Genomic DNA, 26,977 nt, shown 5'->3' on the forward strand with positions numbered 1-26,977 from the left:
TGGATCTTCATAGTTATATTCTCTATTCTGGCTTTGCCATCTGGTTTCTGCTGGTACATGATTGGCATACTGGATTCAAGGGGGAAGAAACAAGAAGCTTTGCTTGGGTTTCTTGGTCTGAGTCACATTTTCTAATCTAGCTCAGTTTTACCATAGAGAAGCCCTATATGTGGAGGAGTGACCACCACCTGCCCAGCGATGTGTAGAGCACCACTGACTTCCATCCAGTTAGTGCTCTCTGTGGCCATACTCCCTTGAGGATACCACAAGCAGAGGCAGGGGAAATGGTAGGATCAGGTCACAAAACCTTACCCAAAGTCCTTAACTCCGACAGATACTAAGTTTTCTTTACAATAACATCAAATGGGGTCCTGACTTTGGAAACAAGCAAGTTAGTCACAGTTTTGAACCATAATGGTGCAGAAGCAAGGAAGGAGCATCTGAAAATTTCCTGAATTTTCAGAAAGTAATTTGTACTGTGAAAGCTATTTAAACTACAGAGAAAGCACAGAGATCAGCAGTTTTTAAAGCAACTCCTGGGCTCTCAAAAGTTCCTAATTGGCATTTGTAAAACATTCTATTAGCTTGAAAATATATGAACATATTGGTTTGACTACTACTACTTTAATAAACACTATAATTTTTACTTAAACTATATAATTATATGGTAAAAATATTATGCTTTCCTTTGAAAAATCCATTTATTCAGGCCACATCTGGTGTCAAGAAACAGAAACCTATTCCATCTGAGCTAAAGTAAAAGAATGATTTATTATAAAGATAATTATCCTAAGTAAATCCTAGAAGAAATAATACACAGCCAGACTTTATGAAACTGGTGAATCTGACCAGCTCTGAAGACCTCACAGCAGAACTGTGTGGCTCTTTCTAAGTCACTGCCTTTACCATGATCCAGATACCAACTTACTCAGCCATTTTTCTCAGTGCCAGTTGTTTGACACCATGAGAGAAATCTAAATCTAAATCTGAATGGTCCCCCTCGAGTAAGGTGTGTTCATTCTAGCCCAATCAGTTGAAACCAAGGGGGTGAGAACAGCTGAGCAAAGATGGCCATTCTTGTCCCTGCCTTAGGCATGGCCTCTGGGGGGGAAGGAGGCTCTCTTAGAAGCATGTACAGGCAAGGATGCATTGACTGACCATTGTTTTTTAATGTAGTTTAAAAAAAAAAAAAGACAATTGACACCAAACTATATGAGAAAATAGGACAATAAGCAAAACTGTGAGTGGATTCAGGTAACCCAAAATGATTGAACTCACTTTTTTGTGTGTGCACTGTCACTATTATTGTCTAGCATAACATTATCTAAGGTGGAAGCCAATCTTTTAAACTATTCTTCCCTAGATACAGGCACTCATGGGTCTTTCCATATGTACTACAACACCAAATATCTTTATGGTTGGTCTAATTTATTTGTTGCTCTTCCACACTTTTGTCTTCAGAATCTGTAAAAGGAGAAGAATGAAAAGGTGTAACTATTTAAAAATCCATTAGTAACCTGTGTTTTTTTTTTTAAACTAGATTTACATTTTCTCTCCTCTTTCTCCTATTTCCTGGTTTCCTGCATTCAATCTCATTCAGCTGAGGGAGTGTGTGTGTGTGAGGGAGTGTGTGTCTATGAGGGACATCAAACCACAAGACTATCAAATCTTTTACATAAAGCAAATCTTAATTCTGGCCTCTCTCCTGACCTTAATCTATTTCTACATGAAGTGTTGTTTGGTTCCTTTGTTTCCATTCTGAATCTTGTAGCTACATATTTCCATTTCTGCTCTTGGCCCTGCTTCTTGTCTATGTACCAATTCTAATTCCCCAAAGTTAACCCCACTCCAAAGCCCATCATTCTATACATTTTCAGAATGGAAGGTGCCATGGATTTGTTCATTTTATTGGATATTCAAATAAGAGTGTTGGAGCCGTGAGTGAATATCCTGAATGGCCAATCCCAAAGAAGTCTGTATCAGCCTGATTTTCAAAATATACCATGACAACTAAGTTATAGACTTTGAAAATCTAGAGTTGCAGATATATGTTTCCATTTCCTTACTTATTCATTCTGAAGGATTCAGTTGCCATTGACATAGCCCTGATTATAAATGTAGAAAGGGAGGTTCCAAAAATGTCAGCAAGCAAAGCTGGGGATGTGGGTGGGGGGAGGGTTTGATTATATCTGGGGGCCATTTGATCTCTTCTACACAGTTCTATTAATAGAATAAGAAAAGACTAGTTAATGTTTTGTTTCCCCACCTACCATTTATGGCTTCTTGACCAAAAGGCTTTTCAGAAGTGGGTTGAGGAGTCAGATCTAAAAGATTCACTGCTGGAAATAGAGAAAGGGCAGAACAGAGATTTTAGGATCTAAAGTACATTGATTTTTGAAGTTAGTGTCATTTTCTCCTATCCTGTTCCTTCCACGCCAAGTTCTTCTGAATGTCTTGTTCTTGGGGAGCTGCAAGATGCCCGATCACCTGTATATGGAGTTTTGAGAACTGGACTATGTTCATTTGACGACAACATTATTCTCTAAGACTGAACAACATGAGTCATGACCATTAGCACTACCGAGATGGTTTGTGATTCGATTGACTTAGTGTCTGACATAACCAGGATCTTTTTCGTCATCTTTGATTAGATCAGAACACATTCTATCTTTATATTCTGAAATCAAAATAAGCTAAAACATACTGGATTTAGAATATAACTAACAACGATGAAATGTTCTAGGTCAGTATTTTTCAAACTTTATTGACCATAACTCACAGTAAAAAGTGCATTTTATAGGGGCACCTGGGTGGCTTAGTTGATTAAGCATCTGCCTTTAGCTCAGGTCGTGATCCCAGGGTCCTGGGATTGAGACCCACATTGTGCTCCCTGCTCAGTGGGGAGTCTCCTTCTCCTTTTCGTTCTCCCTCTGTTCTCTCCCTCTCTCAAGTGAATAAAAAGATCTTTTAAAACATGCATTTTACATTATAGTCCAGTATGTGCACTTGTGTGCTTACAATAAAACAGAAGAAGTTACATGAAATAGAACTTACCCTTTTCTTGTTTTTTCTACTCATCTTTGGTTTTCTATTGTATGCTAGTGCATTGGGGAAAAAAAAATCTGGTCTTCTCACTTACTCTTTTCTTATCACTTTTATTCCAGTTCAAGGAAAAAATGCCAGTTGTTAAACTGGTTTCATCACCTACAATTTTTTTTCTTTTGTCTTAATAGGCTCCATAAGTAGAATAGAGCCCAGCATGGGTCTTGAATTCACAACCCTGAGATCAAGGCCTGAGCTGAGATCAAAAGTGAGATGCTCAACTGAGCCGTCAGCTGCCCCACCCACAACATTTTTTTATGACCCACTGAGCCCAGTGTGGAAAGCACTATCAAGTGATATTTGAGTCTAATGCTCATTCAACATGCAGCCTCTCAAACAACCTGAAATCAGCCCCATTTTCTCTACTTTATTACCACTAATGTTCATTTGTCTGTGTAAGATTATGTCTTAGTAGAGGGTCTAAGAATCTAACGTTTTAACTAACAACATGGATCATTCTGATGCCTGAACTTTGGAATACATACTCTACTTGGCTCTTTTTCAACCATGCTGGAAAGATGCCCGTCACCTTGGTCATGACAGATCTGACAGTTTTTGCTCAGTTCTCTTACCAGGGCCTTGGAGCCCTCAGTTGTTTCCTTGAGTATTGCTCAATACCAGCTGGGCCAACTGGAACAACAGTGCGGCCACCCAGATACCTAGAGATACTGTCTGACTGGACCTCTTTGAATACCTATTCTGTCTGGGACTGAGCTCAACACAGTCCTCCAGGCAGTGATTTGGGCGACTCCATCATCCTCTAGGGGGCCAACGAGAAAGCAAGATTAGTTCTCTAAGCCTGACGGCATCCATTTCATGCTTGTCTCACCACCTACCAGCCATGTTGCTGAGCTCTCAAGCAACCAAACTGGATGACCTCCCCATGCCTCTTCCAGTCCTACTCATCCTTTCAGGATCCTCCGTTCTATCCAAGTGACTCCATTTATTGTCTTCTCAATACAGCTTTAGATTGCCTCAAGTTCACACCTCTGGTCACCTGAAATGCTTCCTCTGCCCATGTGTCTCCTCCTGGTGGGGCACATTTCACAGCTTCTCTTACTCCACCTGCGGGTTTCTTTTCCACTATGACGTGAGTAATTCCTACTCATCCTTCCAGACTCAGCTCCCATGTCCCTTGTACTTGAAAGCCTTTCCTAACCTTGTTGTCCCTGTCAGGAGAGCCCCAATGTGGTTCAGTTATACCTGGACCTCTCTCTACATACTACTTCTTTCTCAACAGGGTAGGGTTTTTGTTTGTTTGTTTGTTTTTAAAGATTTTATTTATTTATTTGACAGACAGAGATCACATGTAGGCAGAGAGGCAGGCAGAGATAGAGGAAGGGAAGCAGGCTCCCTACCGAGCAGAGAACCCAACGTGAGGCTCCATCCTAGGACTCTGAGATCAGGACCTGAGCCTAAGGCAGAGGCTTTAACCCACTGAGCCACCCAGGTGCCCCTGTTTGTTTTTAAAGATTTTATTTATTTATTTGTCAGAGAGAATGAGAGACAGAGAGAGAGAGGGGCAGGCAGAGGAAGAAGCAGGCTTCCTACTGAGCAAGAAGCCCTATGCGGAGCTCCACCCCAGCTCCCTGGGATCATGACCTAAGCTGAAGGCAGACACTGAACTGACTGAGCCAACCAGGCGTCCCTTTAAGGGAAAAAAAAAATTTACTTATTTATTTGAAAGAGAGAGTGAGTGAGCCAGCATGAGCAGGGGGAGAAGAGGGGGGGGGGGAAAGGGGGTAGAGTGAGAAGCAGACTCCCTGCTAAGCAGGGCTCCTGATGTGGGCTTGATCCAGGACCTTGGGATCATGACCTGAGCCATAGGCAGATGCTTAACCAACTGAGCCACCCAGGCACCCCTAAACAGGGTAGTTTTTGATTGGCTTTGCTGTTTCCTATGCTAGATGGTGAGCACCTTGAGAGCAAGAACAATGTTTGATTTCCATTCATGTCCCTAGGACCTAATGCTGTTTCTTTCTTTCTTTCCATTGTGCTAAAACATGTAACATGAAATCTACCTTTTAAACATGGTTTTTCAGTGTACAGCACAATAAATTGTACTGTATATGTATGTATACATTGTTGTACAATAGATCTCTAGAATATTTTCACCTTCTGTGTAAGAACCAGTAGTTTCTTCTATTTTTTTTTTAAAGATTTTATTTATTTATTTGACAGAAAGGAAGATCACAAGTAGGCAGAGAGAGAGGGGGAAGCAGGCTCCCTGCTGAGTAGAGAGCCTGATTCGGGGCTTGATCCCAGGAACCTGAGATCATGACCTGAGCTGAAGGCAGAGGCTTAACCCATTGAGCCACCCAGGCGACCCAGAACCACTAGTTTCTGGATAAATCAATGATCATTTGATTACTTTTAGCCATCTTAAGTCCCAACTAGATCTGAAGATATGACTAAGTCTTCTCCTTTGTATATTACAACTCTCTTTTCCTTATGCATTTCTGTATTATTTATTATATATTCTCTTTCCTTTTGATCTGTCTTGCTTTGTTTTATTGACATTTTTAATTCATTGTATATCCTGGCATTTACTTCTTTGTATTCTCAGGGCTCCTTTCTCCAGACATGTCTTGGGGCTATAACTCTGTCATTTTGTCCCCAGTGTCTGTCACAGTGATCAGCATACAGAAAGTACTCAATGAATATCTGGTAATTTCCTCCAAGATTTTTTTTTTTAAGATTTTATTTATTTATTTGACAGAGAGAGATCACAAGTAGGCAGAGGGAGGCAGAGAGAGAGAGAAGAGGAAGCAGGCTCCCTGCTGAGCAGAGAGCCCAATGCGGGGCTCAATCCCAGGACCCTGGGATCATGACCTGAGCTGAAGGCAGAGGCTTTAACCCACTGAGCCACCCAGGCGCCCCTTCCTCCAAGATTTTAATAGATTTTAAATATGACCTGGTTGTTTAATATAGGATGAGAGTTACAAAAGACTTAATTCCTACCTTGCGGCTAATAGATGGTCAAATTCCTTTCTTTGAAATTTAGTGTTAAGCTTTGGATTATAAAGGACATTTTTTTTTTTCAACTGATATACCTACCATCTGAGACTCTTTGATTTTCCTGGTCATTGTATGAGGTAGGTAAGGTGGTCTTTTCCTAGCTTTTGGCTAAGTCAGTCTCTTAAAGTCAAGAAATTAAGTATTAAATTAAGCAAAAAGATTAAACAAACCTCATGCATGAATCATCTCATTGATATGCTAATAAGTAGAGATCTCCAAACTGTGCAAAATTCTGATTATTTTCAATGCTCTGATCTTGGAATCTCTGGAACAGTGCTTTGGGCAAGGTCTGAAGATAACAGAATCAAGATTGATCGATCTATCTATCTAGCTAGCTAGCTATTTAGGTATCTATAACTTGAACTTTGTTAATGAAAATGGCATAAAATCAGGTTATTCTTTTTCATCAGACCCTCTATAATGCAAGATTATGGAAAATTTAGGATTAACTACCAGTCAAAGGAGTCAAATTTAGACTGACTGCTTTAGAGCCCATTCTCAGAAAAGGAATTTGCAGCTCTCCTCTGCAAAAGCAGGAAGCCGCACAGAGGGCTTCTAAACTCTGGAGATAAAAGAGTTCCAGTGAAAACCAACTGCTCTTCAGACTTCTGTGTCTGTGCCCTTGGATTCCATGCTGCTTTGGCCTTTATTTCCTTTGGCCCATTCCCAGTGAGTTGACCACTAGGCAGAACAAGATCTGAATTCCCAAAGCCCATCCTCTGCCTTAAACATCTTTTCCTCTAGGTCTGGTCTCTCTGTCCTTTCCACACTGCCATATTTGACCTCACTTAAACCCTCTCTGGTCCTGACCAAGGTCAGTCTGCTGTCTCCTACCAGGTTCTTTTTACCAGTTAATTCATTCTGAGAGGCAGCAACTATTTTGATTGAGTGGAATCTATAACATACTTGTTAAATATTTTCAATATTTAGAGATTAAAGAAAGATGATAGAACTTCCTTATGAGTTTAGGATTAAAGAAGGTGCCAGTGAGAAAAATAAGCTTATTAAAATGTATTTTTTAAGTGAACTAAAAGTAAATGGAATGTTATGGGTTGCATTGTGTTCCCAGAAAGATGTGTTGGGAATCCCAATCCTTGATACCTATGAATTTGACCTTATTTGAAAATAGGGTTTTAGTAGATTTAACCAAGTTATGATGGGGTCGTACTGGATTGCGATGACTGGTGTCCTTTTAAGGAGAAGAAACAAGACACCCACAGAGAGAAGACCAGCACATGAAGACAGAGGCAGAGACTGGCGTGATGCAGCCATAGCCCAGGACACCAAACACTACCAGCAGAAGAGGCAGGGAAGGGTGCTTCCCTAGAGCCATCTGAGAGACCATGTCCCGGCCAACACTTGGATTTAGGTCTGCTAATCTCACCTGTTCGCTAGAGATTAAGTTTCTATTGTTGAAGCTACCCAGCTGGTCGTCATTTGTTACAGCAGGTCTGGGACATGAATACATACGTTACACATACATTTATAAGGTCATTGTGTTTTTAAGAAGGGATTTCTTCAGCATTCTTATGAGATGTTTTATTTTGAAGGACACATTGACCTTGGCAGTTTATTTTGTCAGAAATTTCGTTTAAAAGTGATAAAACGTGGATTATAATGATCAATATTCAATAGCAATTCAGTTTTTTTTTTAATAGCAATTCAGTTTTAACAATTTTTTTAATTTTTGAAAATATTTTATTTACTTATTTGAGGGAGACAAGATCTTAAGAGCGAGAGGGAGCACAGCATCAGGGTGGGGCGAGAGGGAGAGGGAGAAGCAGTCTCCTTGTCAGAGGAAGCTTGACATGAATCCCAGTACCTGGGATCATGACATGAGCCAAAGGCAGGTGCTAATCAACTGAGCCACCCAAGTGCCCCAACAAATATTTTAATAGTCTTTTAGTAGCAGCTCAATAAAATATCACATTGAAAAGGTTACCTGATTGATAGGGCTGAAAACTGATCAAATCTCCAAGTGCAACAAGTTTCTCCTGTTGAAAAATTTTAGAATCAGAGAAGTAAATGACCACAATTGCTAACTTAATCCATCTTCAATAGAAAAATATTCTGAGTCTTGATTTTTAAGTAACCAACAAATATTTTTAACATGCCACACATTATGTAATGTAATGAGTAGGGTCTTCTGTTGATTTCTTCAAGCTCCTATTGCCTCCTGATTGTTTTTAGGAAGAGGATATAAATTGAACCTACAGAAATTCAGTGTATGCCTTAGCCCAGAGGAATCAGTTTATGGTCATTATCAAAGTCATCACTCTTGTATCTATTTGGACATTACCTGAATGAGATCACTTGTCATTCTGGTCATTATTGGTTCACTGATTTCAATATCTTTGAGATCTGTAAGAGCTACCCAAGTTCCATTCTCAAATTTTACAGGCATAGAAAAGACGATCCCTTCAGGAATACCAAACTGGCCTGTAGTAAGCAAATAGAAAGCAAGGCAAAACAGAAGCGCTCAAAACAGTAAACCCATCATGTAAAACATTGTAGAAAAGGACAGAGATCGTACATGATTTTTACTGGTAATGGTGAACTAAATTTTTGAGAATTCCTTTCCCAGGAGGATTCAAACATTTAACCTAGAAATATTGCCTGAGCATCTCTCCCAGTTCGGACAGCTCTCTCCTTCGTTACCCTCTGAAAGAAGAACTACAGTTCCCTCTCGTTACCCCTCTGTTCCCCCTCATTTGGTTCAGACCCCCTGCCTCTAACTCGGGGGCTCATGCAGTCTTTCTCTTCCATTTCCTCTGGACTCCTTTTGTCTGCTCCCTAGGGCCTTCCCTTTCCCCCTCAGTAGCCTAAGACCCCAAGACATTTGTCCAGCTGGCCCTGCGCTCTTCTAGCCCGCTGTGGTGGTCCCATAGCTACAGTGTGAAGCTGGGGTGGGAGGGAGAAGGGGTTGGGGAAGCTGATGATTGCCCAGCAGCTTCCAGGGCCCAGTTTGGATGTGTTCCAAATAAAAAGATGGACAATACTTACTACTAACTAAGCAGCATTCAGATGCAGTTGCCCCCCACTGCCTTTTGTGCCTCAATCAAACAAGAAAATTATTCTTGCCATTTTAGTCATCTAAAATGCTGTCTGTAGAACAAAAATGTGAAGATAATGAACAAACCAGGACCTAAAAGGCCTTTCCTTAAAGGGCTTCTGTGGTTCTCTGCTCACTCTCTTTTTTATCTATAAAGAACCAACCTTATGGGTGGACAACATAGAGAGTATAACTACACGGTTTCAGGGAGCCAGGGATTACCTGCTCTTTGCCTCCAATACTGCACTGTTTATTGGTAAACTACTACAGAGATTAATTAAACTGTTAGCAAATAAAGATAAGGTTTTAAATGCCTATTACACTAAAAAGGTAACATACTGATTTGATTCACCTTATTCATTAAAAGCATGCCCATATACCTTGCTGCAACTGAAACAAGATTTGCTGAGTGTCTAACTGTGAAGGAAGACCCAGCCAGAGCCCTGCCCCCAGGGTGTATGCACTCTAATGGAGGGACTTACACAATGAACCACACCACCAATAAGGGGGCTGGAATGTGCTCCCTGACAGAGGAACAAAATGCTGTTCATGTACAGAGGAGAGATAGATGACTTCTGACTTGGGGGATTTGGAGAGATTTCCTTGATCTGCATGGTTAGCCCTGGAATAAAAGGCAGGATGGTGGCTCCACTAATAACATAAGGAACACAAGAGGCGGATTGAATGGAGAGGAAAGATAATGAGTTTGGTTTGATATATGTCTGTCTGAGGTGACCACATGATGTTCAGGTGGCAGTGTGAAGAGAGGCTGAGGCAGGAAGCTTCAGCGGTGAATGAGTTTACACAGGGAGAAAGTAAACACAATGGAAGAGATGTTTTAGATGGAGCCCAGAACCCAGAACATCATCTCTTCTCACATTCCTGCACTTCAAAAACGGTTAAAGTCCCCTGAAATAGTTTTTAGCAGATGAAAGCAGGGAGGCTGTAAAAATACATCTTCAATGAAGACATGCAAATGGCTATCAGACACATGAAAACATGTTCATCATCACTAGCCATCAGGGAGATTCAAATTAAAACCACATTGAGATATCACCTTACACCAGTTAGAATGACCAAAATTAGCAAGACAGGAAACAACGTGTGTTGGAGAGGATGTGGAGAAAGGGGAACTCTCTTACACTGTTGGTGGGAATGCAAGTTGGTCCAGCCACTTTGGAGAACAGTGTGGAGATTCCTTAAGAAGTTAAAAATAGAGCTACCCTATGGCCCTGCAATTGCACTACTGGGTATTTACCCCAAAGATACAGGTGTAGTGACAAGAAGGGCCATCTGTACCCCAGTGTTTATAGCAGCAATGGCCACGGTCGCCAAACTGTGGAAAGAACCAAGATGCCCTTCAACGGACAAATGGATAAGGAAGATGTGGTCCATATACACTATGGAGTATTATGCCTCCATCAGAAAGGATGAATACCCAACTTTTGTAGCAACATGGACGGGATGGAAGAGATTATGCTGAGTGAAATAAGTCAAGCAGGGAGAGTCAATTATCATATGGTTTCACTTATTTGTGGAGCAAAAGAAATAACATGGAGGACATGGGGAGATGGAGAGGAGAAGGGAGTTGAGGGAAATTGGAAGGGGAGGTGAACCATGAGAGACTATGGACTCTGAAAAACAATCTGAGGGTTTTGAAGGGGTGGGGAGTGGGAGGTTGGGGAGCCTGGTGGTGGGTATTATGGAAAGCACATACTGCATGTGCACATAGAGCACTGGGTGTGGTGCATAAACAATGAATTCTGTTACACTGAAAAGAAATTAAATTAAAAAAAATATATACAGTATTTGCAGCTAGAGAGCAAGCTTTCCATGCTCCCACTGGTGCCCTAAGGTCTGCATCCTGATGTGCCCTTCATATCCTGACCCCACACCTTAGCCACTGTGGCCCCTGCGGGATGTTCTTCCCACACTAGTCTGTCAGGTCAACACTACTCAGACTGAAGGCTTCCTGGGGGGCCACCACTTTATTGAAGTCTGTGCTGACTCTTCCTGCTGTCTCCCTCAAACCGACCTTGCTTTCCCTTCCTCAGCTGGGATACAGTGAGAACAGCTCAGTGGAACTTGGGTTTTCGTAGCTGGCTCTTCTTCCCTCTGCTCTAGGTCTCCTGAAGGCAGCAGCGCTGTGCCTGTTCCCTGTGCACTCACACAAAACATCACAGAATTTCTGAATGGATGAGTGAGTGAATGAATGAATACGTACATGAATATGAAACTGTGGAAATCCAACAGCTTACAGACCAGGTAAGGCAGAAGGTGGGGACACAGAAGCAGGAGCACAGGTATACACGGAGGTCTGAAAGTAGTACCAGATAAAAACAAACCAACCAACCCAGATTTACCTTCACTTAGTACTCCTAAAGACACGATCTCCCCAGGCGGCGAGCCATGGTACCAGTATTTCAATGTAGTAGCTATACTGTGCGCAGCTAAGATGGCTCCAAATTGTTTTCCTGTGGCTGTCAGCTTTTTAAGAGTTTCTACGTATTGTCTGTTTACCCACTCACTGTAAAGAAAGAAAGAAATGAATTTACGAGGGAGGGAGGAATGGGAATGAAGCAATGCTCCTTGGGTCAATGGATCTCAGTAGAAGAAATCATCTCCATAAAGGAGAAATATGACGTCCTGTGCACCTTCCTTCTTCAACATTCTTCAATCCTATAAAAGGTCAATCGAAAAGTAATGAAATATCACAGAAAGGAATCCTGAAGTGTCAAGTGAAAAACAAATGAAATATCGGAACACAGAAAAAGTAGTCAGACTCCAAGAACAGTTACTCCCGTTACAAAGAATTTATTTTATGCAGATGTTATCTTGGAACCAGTGGTATCCTTTATCCTAAAGAAAATGATATCCTAACACATTGAATTATGCACAGTGAGAACTGGGGAAATAACCAAGTCGTTGTTATCATCTCAAGTTCAAATTCAGGGAGTCGTCCAGCTGATAAAGGGCTGTTCCTCCTGAGCCAGCGCCTACAGCTCCAGGAGACACTGCCTTTACCCAAAGGAAACAGGTACCAGGGGGGTGGGCTTGGCGGCACACCATTTCTGAGCATGGAAAAAGTATCCCTGGCCTGAGGAAGGGGCAATGGACAGGAAGTGTTACAGCTGGAAAGGGGCTGCAAAGCTTAGAAAGAGGCTTCAGAGCTGCTCCTTCCCTTCTCTCCTCCCCTGCCCTGTCATAAAGATGGTGCTGACTGCGGTCGGGGGAGGGGCCTTGGGGCTGTACCAAGCCATTTCATCTCCCTAACGACCCTGTAAGACCCAGACTATGAGACCATTTCCATTTTGCAGATGAAAAACCTGAGGCACAGAGAGGTTACATAACATCTCTAAAGTCACACAGCTAAGAAGTAGCTGCTTGAGAATCCCAACCCAAGCGGCTTGGTTCTAGAGATCGTGCTCTTTCCCCGGTCCTCAGTCCTGCCTCTCCTGGAGCAGAATGTCCAGCATGGCCAGGGCCCGCTCACTGTCTTAATTCCTTATTCTCGAAAATGTTTCCACCAATTTCAATTTGGATACATGTCTCTCTCTCTCTGTGTTAAATAAGACTCATTTTGCATATGCTTGCTTTAGAGATAAATTTAAAGGACTATGTGAGCTACTTTAGGGATACTCTGAAATATAAAAATTCATAATAGTAAAATCAAATAAATTGGATGTGGGGATTGGCCAGTTGTGATTCTGTGAAATTTTCTGTATCTTCAATAGAGCACATAAACAAAGGTGATTATGAACAATGCCAGTGTCACATCATTGTGGTACAAAGACTTCTAAGATGATTTAAAGAATTATAACAATCATTCTATATGTCTCCAGCATTGTTAGTATACCTCACTTAAAAATATACCTTACCTATCAAAAATCAAGCTCAAAACAGGGCGTGAATAGTTAGGAGGTCCCCAAATAGCACTCTCATATCTGTAAATCCTGGCTTTTCTCAGATCGATGTAGTTGTTTCCACTAATATTACCCCAAACTATCACATTTTTGATGCCTGCGAAGAAAAAGAAATTTAAAATTAACATAATAATGTGCATGCATAGAAAAAAATGACCTGTACTCTATTTTTTGTTTTAGGGTTGATCTTTTTGCTGTAAAATGATCTACGTTTATGCTTCCCCCGAACGTACAAATGACATGGATGATTTCTTGGATCATCAGGGATTGGCAATTCCTAATCATGGTCATGTGTAGACCATATAAGTGAGTTCAAGAAATACTGAAATGCTCCCTGGAAGACATTGCTACTGAAAATTATACTACTGGTGTGGTCCTAATGTAAACCCTCTGCTTAGAGTGTTTAGAACTTTTTATCTGCTTTGGTTCTGACGAAGAGTTCTTGATTCTAGCCTGGAATAGAGATTTGGTCAAATCCCTTAAGACCTGGATGGGTTTCATTTCCTTGCAGAAGGAAGGCGTTATAACGAGAGGACCCCAGGAACATTCTAATCAATAAGTAATTGAATTAGATTCTGTGTGTGAGGCATTTTGAGTGGAAGGTTTAGAAGGAAACACATCACCCCAACTCCTTGCAGCATTCTGGGGGTGGAGGGAAGCAGGTAAGAAAGCAACTACTGTACAAAGTGATATGTACTGTGAAGGAAAATAAGAGAATAGGGGTTAGAAAGAAATAGGGATTAAAATCTCTATGATTCTAAAGCTGTGGATCTTCTAGGAATGGTGTAACTGCAGTGATAATAAGTCATTTTATTGGTTTGTTAACTTATTTATTTGCTTGAAGACTATCCAAAGTCTAACCACTTCCTACGGTGGAGATTAAATTCTCTACTGCTATGCATGAGGTAAGATTGCTGTGTGGTTTCAAGTAATGAAATATCCTTTCTGACTTGGCTTATCTAGGAGTTCACTTTTCTCAGACAATAACAAGTTGAGGTAGGCAGTAACACTGGTGGTTGCTCAGCAGCTCAAAGATGCTATTCTCTTGGCCTGCCCCTCATGGTCCTAAAACAGCTGCAGCAGCTCCAAGTATCACATTCGCACACGGTTGTGTTCAAAGGCAGGCAGTAGGGAAAAGAATTTTTCTTGTCAGACTTCAGGCTCTATATAGCTCTGCTAGAGAAAATCATAGTGGACATCTGCTGTTTTTCCTCCTAACATTGCTTCCTACTGCTTTTCTTTAACAGCATCCCGGTTTTCCTTTAAATAACTACCCTTTCTCAATTTCAGTCCATATGGCTTGGGGTGGGGCTGTCCTTATCCCTCAGGTCTATCAATAGGCATGAGTCCCAGATTCCAGACTCCTGGCCATGACGATTGATTTGGAGATGGGCAAATGGCCCAAGCCTGGCCAATGAGATATTATTTTGCTACTTTTGTGCACTCGAGAGAGCAAGCCCTCTTTCTCCAGAGGTAAGCTCAAGCTCAGCCATGAATGCATGAGTCTGGAAACACCAGTGGCCAATTTGCCGCTTCATACAGAGAGCCTGACTGAGAATCAAACCAGTGCTGAGGAAAGTAGAACAGAGTAATAGATCAAGAGAGAGCACAAGTCAGTCCTGCTGTCGTCAGTGGAGCCTCAGCATCCACCTATGCCTGAAAAAAAGCTCTCTCTCTGACTAATCTCTTTGAGTGGACTTGCTGTCACTCGCAACAGAGTTTCAACCAACCCAGTGCACATGGTCTGATGTCACACATAACAGGGTTATATGTGAACAAAACTCAAGGGATATCCTGGAAAGATCTGTTACCTTCTTGGGATCTGGGCTCTTCCCTGAATGACTCTCCTTGACGTCAAGGAGACATCACTGGTGTTAGTTCCCCTTGCTCCACTGGCGTTGTTGGCTGTGCTCTGCAGACCATTCCCATTGACTGCTGTCCCTCCAAAGCCTCTCTTTCCTTTACCCAACATTTTTCCATTTATCTTTCTTCTGCTTCTCATATGCTTATTGGCTTTGGGTATAGGAGAGCATACAATTTATGGCACCACCAGGCCCATATGAGAGCAGCTTTCTGGTTGAAAGTCCCCACCTTGTTTTAAATTTTGTAACACTGCCTCTTCTTGGCACTTTGATGTCATATCAGACATATCAGAAATCTTTTGTGATAAAGCAGTGTCTACATACCTGTATGTAAGGTTGGCACAGAGATAAAATGATTAGAAAATGTTTCTTTTTTTCCTACTGAAAAATTTTATAGTAATTTGGCTAGGGTAATCACTGGTCCTGGGGGTGAGGCACTGAAGATCTGTATGCGAGAATACCAGCAGAGATGGTTCTTGGGCCTCACTGTAAAGCAATGGGTGAAACAGTTCTTGCTATAATGTGTTAGGGGCTCCCCAAAGCCCTTTATAGCCCTGAATTAGAGCATGCCAGGCTCACATTTCATTGTCTCCCCATTGTCTTGAGGGAATGCCTTGTACCTCCCTGCGTTCTCAATGGGCTTTTTTGCACCTGCTCCATCTCAAGGCACCGACACCTAACATCTTTGTTGAAGATGATAAATGTTTTCCAATACAGCACTCCCCTTTTAAATACAATAATCCATTTTCTGATCTAGTCTCATCCTCATGAGGTTCTGATGTCTACCAGTTCCAAGACTAATTGGGGCCAGAGGCTGATCAGATAGCAGGACCCCGCGAACAAGTTTAATAACCTTGCATTGTTACATGGGTGGGGAGTGGGGTGAGGCCACTTAAACACATCCCTGACGATTTTTTTTAAAGATTTTTTTAAAACATGGATTACCTTAGTTGATTATTATTATGAAAAATTGAAATATTAGGTTTCAAATTATAACATGAAAAATGGAAATCTTATTATAGTAAACATTGGTTTAATTTTTTAAATGATGGACAAAGTCAGCCTATCAGGAAAAACTGTAAGAAAAAAATGTTCGCACTGCAGGCAAATCACACAGTAGGGAGATCTTTGTATCTGCTTCATACTTTCTATTCCAAATATCTAGAATGTCTAGAATAATCCTAAGGGGCATGTTCCTAGCAGATTTGAAATCACATTGTTGAAAAATAGAAACAGGGGGCACCTAGGTGGCTCAGTGGATTAAAGCCTCTGTCTTCGGCTGAGGTCATAATCCCAGGGTACTGGGATCCAGCCCCGCATCGGGCTCTCTTCTCAGCAGGGAGCCTGCTCTCTCTGCCTACTTGTATTCTGTCTGTCAAATAAATAAATATAATCTTAAAAAAAAAATAGAATCAGAAACAGAAGATCACTCACACGAGGGGGTTGTTCTTAGTTTTCTGGCCAGTGCAGCTCTAGCTTGGCCTTCCACACCCAGCGCCACGGCGATGATGTTGTGGGCCACATTTGGGGCGTATCTCATAAGCAGAAATGTTTTAAGATTCACAAATGTTTTTCCTCCCACAATAACTCTGACAGAATCGTGAGCATTTTTCTCGATCAGGTATCCATAGAGCCTACACGGAGGAAGCTGGCTTCGAATGCAGTCCTCTAGACTGTACACCTCCCCGTCAGTGTTCTCATCCAGGATGATGATCACGTGGGCTTGGCGGAAGGCGTCCTCCACTTGGGTGCAGATGGAGATGCTCCGGAGCAAGGGGGCCACCAGGTCTCGCATCTCTGTCATGATAATGTGGAGATCTTCTTCTGCCTGCTTATTGCCAAGTAGATTCAGGCTAATTTCCGTGTGCATTCCAAATACTTCGCCACTTGTCAAGATGGGAATTAGGTTGTAGCAGACACGACCAGATGCGCTAATAAAAACGCAAAGCCGGATTATGAACAGTTAAATCTTTTGTTCCTGCTAAGCCTTTATTCTTAATAGATATTTCTGCAGGTCCATTAATAGGGTGGTTTACTATCTTAAATAGACATAGACTTTTTAAGGCAAGAAAGCAAAAGTTGAGCAAAAAAGTGCTTGCTACTAATCCCTTGCTCTGGCCATCTGAAAACAATCCCCAAATAAGAAATGTACTTGCTTAAAAAGACTTCAAATAAAATAGAATATGGAGAAAGCAACATTTAAAAGAATGGTTTCATAGTACTTTAATTACATATTTACATTTTCTTATAAAAAGTCAAGGAAATAACAAGTTTTATTTAACCATAGCTCTTTCCTACTTTATACTTTCATCTATAAAGTCATGACATTTTTTTGGGAGAGGACTGTCTTTTCTAAATCCTTGTAAAGAAGCCTAGGATCAGCCTAGGCTAGGTATCATGTATCTGTACCCACAACTCAGCAAGTATCTGGGTACTCTATAGCTTGGCTACCAATCGACAGGTGTAATCAGCCTGATGGGAGTTTGGAAATGCATCTGGGCATTTTTGAATTTCACAGTGGGTTTAGGGAAGGGTTCAATGAAGGTGTCATCTGTATCTGTACCATTTTAATCATTTAAAAATATCTAAAGGAGATGTAATATTTATTAAATCTGGGTGTGAGGTTCATGTTGTACAATGAGGTACATCATTCCTAATTCTTTTCTGTATTGAACTATTTCATAACAAATAATTTCCCAAAGAAGCATTATGTTAGGATACATGCAGGTGTAGTAAGAAAGAAGGGCAGTGTGTGAGAGACACAGTGAGGGCTGGGGAGGGAGAGAGAGAGCAAAAGGACAGCAAAGGACACCGAGAGAGAGAGAGAGGGAGTGCAGAGACAGAAGGTGCTAATGGAGGTGTGCCCAAGACTGAATGCGTGAGAAACAAGAGATAAGAAAAAGGAAGAAGGAGCAAAACTGAGGTGTAGTAATAAACCCTGACAGGTTTGCTTTCTGTTTTTTATAAGTTTTGATTGCTGAGGAGGTATCCGCTTCAAAGATGTCTACGTGTAATAAATGCACTGCCAGCCACACCACTATGGCGCTAGGGGTCCTCCCACTCTGAGGCTCCATTGTTTTAGACATCTCCGATGTCAATAACCAGCCAGCTGGACCACCTGTTTTTTTCTCTTTCCAAGCTGTAAGTTTCCACTCCTAAGTTTTAAATTCAGCAATATACAGTGAGCCCACCAAACCTAAGTCCCCCACTCTCAACCCCAATAAAAGCAAAGCCCCAGGCCCACGTGGGCTCACATGTTCTCTCTCTCTGTCTGTCTGTCTGTCTCTCCCCACCAGTGACTTCACTGTGTGGCTTCAGGGGTGCCATGTCATTTCCAGGATGTATAGGTAACAAACCCCTTTTCCCCATGTTTCCTGATGGTTATTGCTAAGGGGGTCTTGCAAACGTAGTAAGAACCATGGGCTGGTCCCGCCACACACTGGTTACTGAGGCCGGCACTCAACAGGAGGATAGCCCTAGCAAGTGGGAAAGAGTGGGAGGGCAGCAGGCAGTGCGACCAGAGTGGGGCGAGGAGAAAGAGAGCGAGGGAATGGGAGGGAGGGGGGCATGGCGAAGAGCAAGAAGGCCAGCAGCGGATAGCATGAGACACACAGAATGAGGGGACAAGAGATAAGGACAGGGTTATCAACGGAATGATCTTTGCTATACGGTTGCTCCTAGATTTCATACGTGTGTGTATATACACATACCTATAACCTAAAACTTAAATATGCAGCTATATTGGGGGATATACATGTAGATACTCACATATCTATACATGCACATATCTACACATATGGATCTCAAACTTGAGATTCAGGTGTTCTTCCACCATGGATTGAATCCCTTTCTAAATAACACCCAATCTCATGAGTCCTGGAGTTCGACTGTCCCACCTGGTGATCCAAACCTGCAAAGGCTGGATGAGGTCTTTCCTGGTTTCTTCCTCCAGTTCTTTCTCCTTATGTGTCTCCAGGTTCTCTTGGGCAATTAACTTCATCAGCTCAGTGGTCATGCTAGAGGTGACACCATAGTAAAGCTAAATATTAGGAAAGAAAATGTCAAGACTGACAATGATCATGATGGAAAGTTCTTGTTGAAAGCCAGAACAGAATAGAGAGAGCACTAGAGGGTACTATGTTAAGCAAAACAAATCAGCCAGAGAAAGACAATTATCATATGATCTCTCTGATATGAGGACTTTGAGAGGTGGGGTGGGAGGGTCCTGAGGGATAGGGAGGGAAACAATGAAACAATATGGGGCCAGGGAGGGAGACAAACCATGAGAGACTCTTAATGTCGGGGAAACAAACTGAGGGTTGCTGGGGGGTGGGGAGAAGGATAGGGTGGCGGGGTTATGGGCATTGGGGAGGGTATGTGCTATGGTGAGTGCTGTGAAGGGTGTAAGAGGGATGATTCACAGACCTGTACCCCTGAAGCAAATAATACATTATATGTTAATTAAAAATATGAAAAAAAAGAGAAGAGAACAGAGAGAATACTTTGGAAAGCAAGACATTTGAGGAAGACATGAGAGGATGGTAAAGTTTTGAGCAGACAAACAAAATTAATCCATATACCTGGGCATATTCCAGGAATTCATTATATCCTCCCAAAAGCAACCCCTTTCCTCCACGATCCAACAGCTCTCTCCAAATGATGGGGGACTTTTTGTGATTCCACTTATTCTTTTCACACAGATCTTTTAACCACTCCTATTGAATGATATTCCAAGAGAAGTCATCCATTGAATCTGTCTCAGAATTCAGTTCCATACTGCAAATTCAGACACAAACTACCTTGTCCCCCCCCACCACCACCACTGAATATACATAATAAAATTTAGATATCTTTACACTATAAAATATAAATAGAGAAATGAGTGGTGAATGAAATAACTAATTAATCAAATACAAAATACTTCTTCAAATTTGTTGACCAAGTAAAGGTACTTAAAGTTGCTTTCTTTGCTGAGGAGACCGGGAATGCAAGTGGTTGGACAAAGTGATGGTTCATGTTAAGTGAAACAGAAATGCCAGACCACCACAGAAGACAGTGCGAGAAGGAATCAGAAAGCTTAGAAAAATAGGCATGCTGGAGTGGATATGCTACTATGGAAGACTAGAAACCTACTAGTCCATTACGTTCTCCAGAAGAGCCTGAAGAATGACCACATTCATCAAAATGAATGTGGTCAAAAGGACATTAAAAGGACTGCTGTCTATCCTAGGCCAGAGCTATTGAGGAACATGCTCAACATGGACTCCCCAGCGGAATCAAGGAGGCTGAAATAAAAGAGGCTGGGCCAGTGCCCACCAGAGGACATCTATTGTGAAAAAACACGGGAAAATCCAGCAGATAAAATCTCTTTGCTAAGGCACAATGGGCTCACAAAAGAGACAGAGGTTATACCACAGCCCTAGAGAACAAGCCACCACTCACCAAAGCTGATCGAGCCACTGTTGCAGTTAAGTGTCCAATGTGCTGGCAACAGAGACCAACACTGACTCCCTGATAATGACACTACCCTTCAAAGACACTAACCAGCCTCTTAGTGGCAAGCTGATTGCATTTCACCCCTTCCATCCTAGAAAGGGCAGTGATTCATCTTGACTGGAATCAACATAGATTCTGGGCAAAGGCCTACTTTTTATGTTTATAGGGTTTGACTAGCACCCTGCCCAAGAGCTTATAAAATGTTCAACCTAGCAACATGGGATTCTGTATAACATCACTTTGAACCACTTTGGAGTAAAGCACGTGTGGGATTGGGCATGTAACCATGGGATGCACTGGCCCTATCATATTTTACATCACCCTGTGGCCTGAGAGAGGGATAGGACTGTCCACTGAAGGTGCTCAGAGGCTGCTGCCTTATAAGGATAAAGCACTGTCTTTTGGGATGCAATATACACCACGATTCAGTATAGTGCTTTCCCCACGAGGTGAAACACATGAATCCAGGAACTGAGGGATGGAATTAAGAGTGATCCTGTTTACTCCCAGTGACCCACTTGGGGAATTTGTGCTTCCCCAAACCCACTTAACTCTAGCTTCTATGGATCTGGAGATTTTAAATTCCAGAGGTGCAAGGGTATTTCTATCAGGAAGAGTTCCTTCCATTAAACGTTAAGCTATGGCTACCGTTTGGTCACTTTGAGCTCCTACACCAAGAGACAACAGTCAAGGAAAGGGAGTTACCATCTTGGAAGGAGTACTTGGCCCTGCTGATCAGGGACATGTGGGCAGGCATCTAGGTGAGCCACTGGGGCATCCTTAGTACTGCCTTGCTCAATTTTGACAGCAAGTGTACACTTGCTGCAGTCACATCCAATCACAGCCTGGGAAACTAGGACTCAGACCCCTGAAGATACAGGGGTACCTATACCTAGACCAGAAGAGGGGGAGGGGGATTGACACTGGATCATAGATAAGAACAGTGATGAGTGTCAGTTACAGCCCTAAAATGATATGCAGTAGAGACTATGGTTCGTTCCTTTCACTGACTATCCTCTTGTCAAGTGTCCCCAGGGAAAGACACCAACCAGAAACCCAGAAGAGCTGTTCCCAGATGGTGTGAACTTATATGGAGCATGTAGATCCAAAAGACACAACAACTGGTGAGCTATAGCAGATCCTGTCATATGTCATTCAGATTTCCCCTTTATGACTGAGACACTCATTCCCTGGGTCACACGATGGCTCAGTGCTGAGTCTCTTTCCAGGAAATGACCTCAGAGAGCTTCCCTGGCCTAGTGTTAAGTCCCCTGCCCAGAAGCAGCCTGCATCCAAGGACTGTTAGTTGTGTCAGTACAAAAGCTCTGCTTCTTGTCTGTATTTGAGGTATCTCTGAAGGGCCACCCCAGCTTCAGAGGTCCGGGCTGGCGGAGCCCTCTGCCACAGCACCACAGTGGTTCAACCTCTCCCACTGTACAGCTCTGCTGTCCTCATTCCTTCCCACGGCATGGTTCCCAAGGGTATCCACCCCACCCCCCGTAAAGGAAACTCCTTCCCCCAAATCTCTGTCTGTTTGTGGGGAAACACAGTCCCAAAGAAGGGTATTTCAAATAAGCAAGTGCTTCATGTAAGAAATCAAATGGAGAATGAAATGTTAACCTATTAATATAATTAACTAATTATATTAACCTATTAATATAGGTTACCTAGATTCTTGGGAGAAAAAAACAGCTAAATTTATTCTACTGATTGGTTAGGGCCTCATTTGTTTTACTAGGTGTGAGGAAAAAAAAACACATAATGTTCTGAGACTGCTAAGTAGGAATTAATTTTATTAGTGTTAAAATATCAGTGGAACATGATATCCATTATTGGAGGTCCATCTGATACACTGGCTAATATTTCATTAAATCAAAACACATTTTTGTAGAGTGTGTGAGTTTAACAAACAACAAAGGCTTCTTACCTCCCAAACCTGAGGATGCTGTGTAATTTTATGTACCCGAAAATCAGGAAGATTCTTTTGTAAGTAGTCTGCTAGGAGTTCTGCTTTAGCATAATATGGGCAATCTGCTCTACCTAAAAGAGTTCAAATTTGCAACATTTCCTTATATCACACAGAAACCATCATGTAGTTATAAGTATTTGTCAAATAATTATAGAACTAATCATACAGTTATGATACATTTTATAACATAGAATTATAATATAAACTGCCACCATATAAACTTCTGGTTTTTATAACAGTAGTAAAAATAAAATTATCTCATAGGAGGTCAAAATCTTAAGTAATAAAATGTGGAAAGAAGAAAAGGCTACTGGATATTTACTCTCCTCCAGTAGTATGCTAGACCTCATATTCTCTAAGGGGCTGCCATGCTACTAACTAAGCATGAACTACGAATAATGACCTACTCATTAGTAGCCACTAAAAGGCAAGGGGTGAGGGGAGGAGTGGTGGTTAAATCACATGTAGATTTGATATGCGTTGTGGGGAGTGGTACAGCGGGGCCGGGGAAGAGAAGCTGAGGGAGAGAAAAAAGTCTGGGCTAATTCCTAATTTCTGGCTTGGGTAGATGATCCTGCACTTACTGGACAGAAGTCACAGGTAAGACGTTTAATTACAGACAAGTGCAGCTGGAGGTGTGTGCAGTCTATCTAAGTGGATATGCTCAGCAGGTAGCTGTACCTATCAGTCTGAAGTGCAGGACCCATGCAAGGGCCTCAGAGACATATTTTGCAGCCATCAACACGCAGGAAGATAAAGCCACCAGAGCAGATGGATTGGATATCTGATGGGAGTCGGGGGGACAGAACCCCTCTGCAACAGTCTTCCCCAGTTACTCCCAGTCATGAGTTCTTCCACTTCATAGCGACTTCTAAATCATCAGCCCTCTCAACCACTCCCTGTCTGTTGGCCTCCCTGTTTAGTTCAAATCCATGGTTCATGAATTCAAACCACACTCTGGCTCCTGTTTTAAATTATCTTGCCCCACTATGTTTCTGGCAAATCAGCTTGGTAAAAGCCTCTCTCCCCAGATGAACACAGTTACCTGCCCTTTCTGTGTCTCGGCACCCCTGGAGAAACATGGTAGAAGCCAGCAGAGAGGTGCCATTATGAATTCATGGTCACCAGCCTCAACTGGCCTTCAACTCTGCCTGGAGAGCCTTCTGTTTTCCTCATCAGCCCTCTCTTCTGTTCTCCACAATTTCCATTCCAAACGTGGCCCCCTTCTTGCAAACCTCCTCCTTCTCTCCATTTTCCCACACTGTCAGAGGAGATAAACTTGCTTTCTGCTTTATAAAACCAAAACCAAATCAGGGACGCCTGGGTGGCTCAGTGGTTTAAGTGTCTGCCTTCGGCTTAGGTCATGACACCAGGGTTCTGGGATCAAGTCCCGCATTGCGCTCCTTGCTAAGTGGGGAGCCTGCTTCTCCCCTGCCCGCTGCTCTCCTGGCGTGTGCTCTCTTCCTCCCTCTAACATAATAAATAAATAAAAATCTTGGAAAAAAAGAGTGATCTAAAAACAAAACCAAGTCATACAAAATGTCATCATTTGGGGAATCCCCTAACCTCCTGCTATCCTACCTTCAAGGCTTTCTGCATCTGGACTCATCCTTTCCTTCCTTCTCCTATTCTTAGAAGGCAGCTTCTACCTCCTGTTCAGCTCTAACCTCACCACGTAGGCACTAAACCCCACCCTCTTCCTCCCTCAGAACTGCCGCCAACTCTGCTTAATTGGTTAACAACTCTTTTACCATCTTATCCCTATTCCTTTTTTTTTTTTTTTAAAGATTTATTTGTTTGTTTGACAGAGCTAGAGATCACAAGTAGGCAGAGAGGCAGGCAGAGAGAGAGGGGGGGGAAGCAGGCTCCCTGCTGAGCAGTGAGCCCCATGAGGGGCTTGATCCCAGTACCTGAGATCATGACCTGAGCCGAAGGCAGAAGCTTAACCCACTGAGCCACCCAGGTGCCCCCATCTTATCCCTATTCTTAATGGTCCTTTGCCATCCTATTGAATACAGTCAAGTGACATTTATATTTCTCCTGTCTTAAGAAACAAAAAGTGTGTGTCCCTCTCTAGCTATTGTGTTCCACCTGTCTTCTTGTATTAAAACTTCTCGAGAAATTTCTCTAAACTCGCCATGCCCAGTTCTCAATGTTCATTTACCTCCCATCCCCCTGCAACCTGGCTTTCGCCACAGTGAGGACCTCCACGTCACTCCATCCAATGGATCCATTTTGATCCTTTTCTTGCAGACGTTTGCTTGTTGGCATTTGCCTTCTTCCACCTTTCTGACACACCCACAATGTTGGGTTCATTCTTCAGGTTTTCATCCTACTTTTCTGCTCATTCTCACTATACTTTGTAGGTTCTTGTTCCTTTATCGATCTACTAAAAGGTTAGCATTCCTCAAAGAATCTGCATACTCTCTGCCTTCTTCCTGGCTGACCTCCATTTCCTGGGTTCAAGTGGCAATCTGCACACCCAGTTTTGAGCTCTCGCCTTACTTAGATGTTTATACCTCCCTGTATTTTTCTATCTCCCTCTGAATGTCTCATAGGCCCTCAGCATATCTAGGGTAGATTTTGCCACAGCTCCCCCACTAAATTTGTTCCTTCTCTTATGTTCTTTATGTTCAGTTATTTAAGAGAATTAGGGATATCCAGAGTATTAAGCCTACTTTTCCACTTTTTTTTTTTTTTTAATGACTCATCAGCCCATTTTCCCAAACCACTGATTGGAAATAATTTTAATTCTTTCTTTTCCCTTGCCTTCCTCCAGCCAATCAGACATTTAGTTCTATGAATTCAGCCTCCCTAATATCTCTCCAGTCCACTCAATTCCTTCCATTTTCATTGCCTACCATTCTAGGCCAGGCCACCACTATCTCCTTTCTGGACTATTGCAACTAACTGGGGTCTTGGCATCTGATCTTTGTTTTTCCATAGAGAACAACATTCAAATAAAATGCAAATTTGATTATGTCCTCTCCTTCCAAAAACACCTTCTATGTACCTTGGATAAAGTCTGGAACACTGAACATGGCTCATAAGAATCTATATCTAATTCTGGCTTCAGCCTATGATACTCTCTTTCTTGTACCCTTTGCTACAATCCTACTAAATCTATTTCCATTTTCTAGCTTTTCTCATTCCAACCCCAGTCCCTGCCACGTATCCGTTAATCACTCTCTTCTTCCCTACCTCCTTTCCAGTAGGTAACTCTGCTTGAAGATCTACTCTTAAAAAACCACTCCCTCTGGGAAGGCTTTGCCTGACTAAAGGCCCCTGCTACTGCTCCTATAGAAACCTCTGCCACTGGCCCATATACAACATTCTTTGTATGTGCCTGTATCGCTGCCTTCCCAACATATAGTCAGTCAGGGCTCAAAAATATTCTTCTGAATGAATAAAGATGCAAAGGAAATAGATTTCTAGGCAGAAGGGAGATGTCAATTGCGTTAATGCATCAGAAAGTTCCAGTTAGGACCGGACAGCTTCTGTAAAAGCCATTGGTGGCTCTGGTGAAGGTCATTTCTGACAGGAGGCAGAAGTAGAAGCCAGATTCAGTGGAAGAAGTACTTGAAGATATTAAAGCAGTCTACTCTTTCAGGAAACTTGCTGAGAAGGAACGGAGGCAGGTACAATAGCCTGTTGTTTTTACTAAAACCCTTTAGTGGTTTTCGGGATGCCAGTGACATTTTCCATCCTTTTCCTCCATTTGCTGACAAAGATGGGCTTTCTAAAATGCAAACCCAATAAAGATATACTCTTGCTTAAGGAATTTTTAAGACTCGTCATTGCTTTCAGTTGAAACACTTTTGTTTGGTGCACTTTAAGTGCAAGGATCTGCCTGCTTCTCCCATTCTGGCCCTAGATCCAGTCACTTCCTCCATATCTAGTTCCTCCATTAGGCTATGAGACTTATAGCCTCTGTGCCTTTCTCTGGAATGGTCTCCCCATCCCAAACCTTCAAAAATCAGCTCCTGAAACACCTCCCAGAGCCCTGTGCACATCAGCCTCATTTCGTTAATTACAGTAAATCAAAATTACTTGTTTACATGTTTCTGTAATCCGTGAGACTGAAAGTTCCTCGAGGGCCCGGGTATATCTTCCCCTCACTGTGTCCCCAGTGTCCGGGAGTGCTTTGCACAGGACCCTGCCCAATAAGCATCTTTAAATAAATGCATAAGAAGCCTGGGGTGGTCCATATAGAGGTTGGAGTTGCAAAACAAAAGGCAGTTAAGAAGATCACTGCCCAGAGACCACAGGGGGTGAGTAGTTGTCGATGTTTTGAGCGAACCACGGGCGGACGTGGGGACCACTCACCCGCAAGCACGAATTTGGCCATTTTAAATCCACGACCCACCGGCAACAACCGCGGCTCGGCGGTTTCCTGGCAACCACGGCGTGGCGCAGGCGCACTCTGAAGCTGAGCGCAGGGTCTGGGACCCTGCCAGAGAGGCTAGGTGTTGGGGCACGCGATCATACATTGTCTTTAAAAGCTTCATGCTTTTCCCTATCCCTGAACCCAAGGAAACTAGTCGCTCTCTTCGGT

At 42.5% G+C, this 26,977-nt stretch overlaps 1 protein-coding gene across 6 annotated transcripts; it reads right to left on the reverse strand.

The window, feature by feature from the left end:
- Positions 1-754: 754 nt before the first annotated feature.
- MDH1B (malate dehydrogenase 1B) lies at positions 755-26,893 on the reverse strand. Of its 6 annotated transcripts, XM_059393310.1 has the most exons (11): positions 26,749-26,813; positions 22,381-22,493; positions 19,538-19,672; positions 18,854-18,996; positions 16,392-16,888; positions 13,051-13,192; positions 11,536-11,699; positions 8,420-8,559; positions 8,063-8,114; positions 2,271-2,339; positions 755-1,464 (listed from the first exon to the last, which is right to left on the reverse strand). In XM_059393310.1, exons 1-11 carry the CDS (start codon positions 26,768-26,770, stop codon positions 1,424-1,426), a joined length of 1,518 nt encoding a protein of 505 aa, XP_059249293.1. In that variant the 5' UTR covers positions 26,771-26,813; the 3' UTR covers positions 755-1,423. The 6 variants fall into 6 exon arrangements, with proteins under 6 accessions (XP_059249293.1, XP_059249298.1, XP_059249294.1 ...); XM_059393315.1 differs by lacking the exon at positions 22,381-22,493 and having other exon boundaries at positions 26,749-26,893; XM_059393311.1 differs by lacking the exon at positions 8,420-8,559.
- Between the last annotated feature and the right edge of the window lie 84 nt (positions 26,894-26,977).

The sequence above is a fragment of the Mustela nigripes genome, chromosome 3 (genome assembly GCF_022355385.1).
Source record: "Mustela nigripes isolate SB6536 chromosome 3, MUSNIG.SB6536, whole genome shotgun sequence".
Taxonomy (NCBI): domain Eukaryota; kingdom Metazoa; phylum Chordata; class Mammalia; order Carnivora; family Mustelidae; genus Mustela; species Mustela nigripes.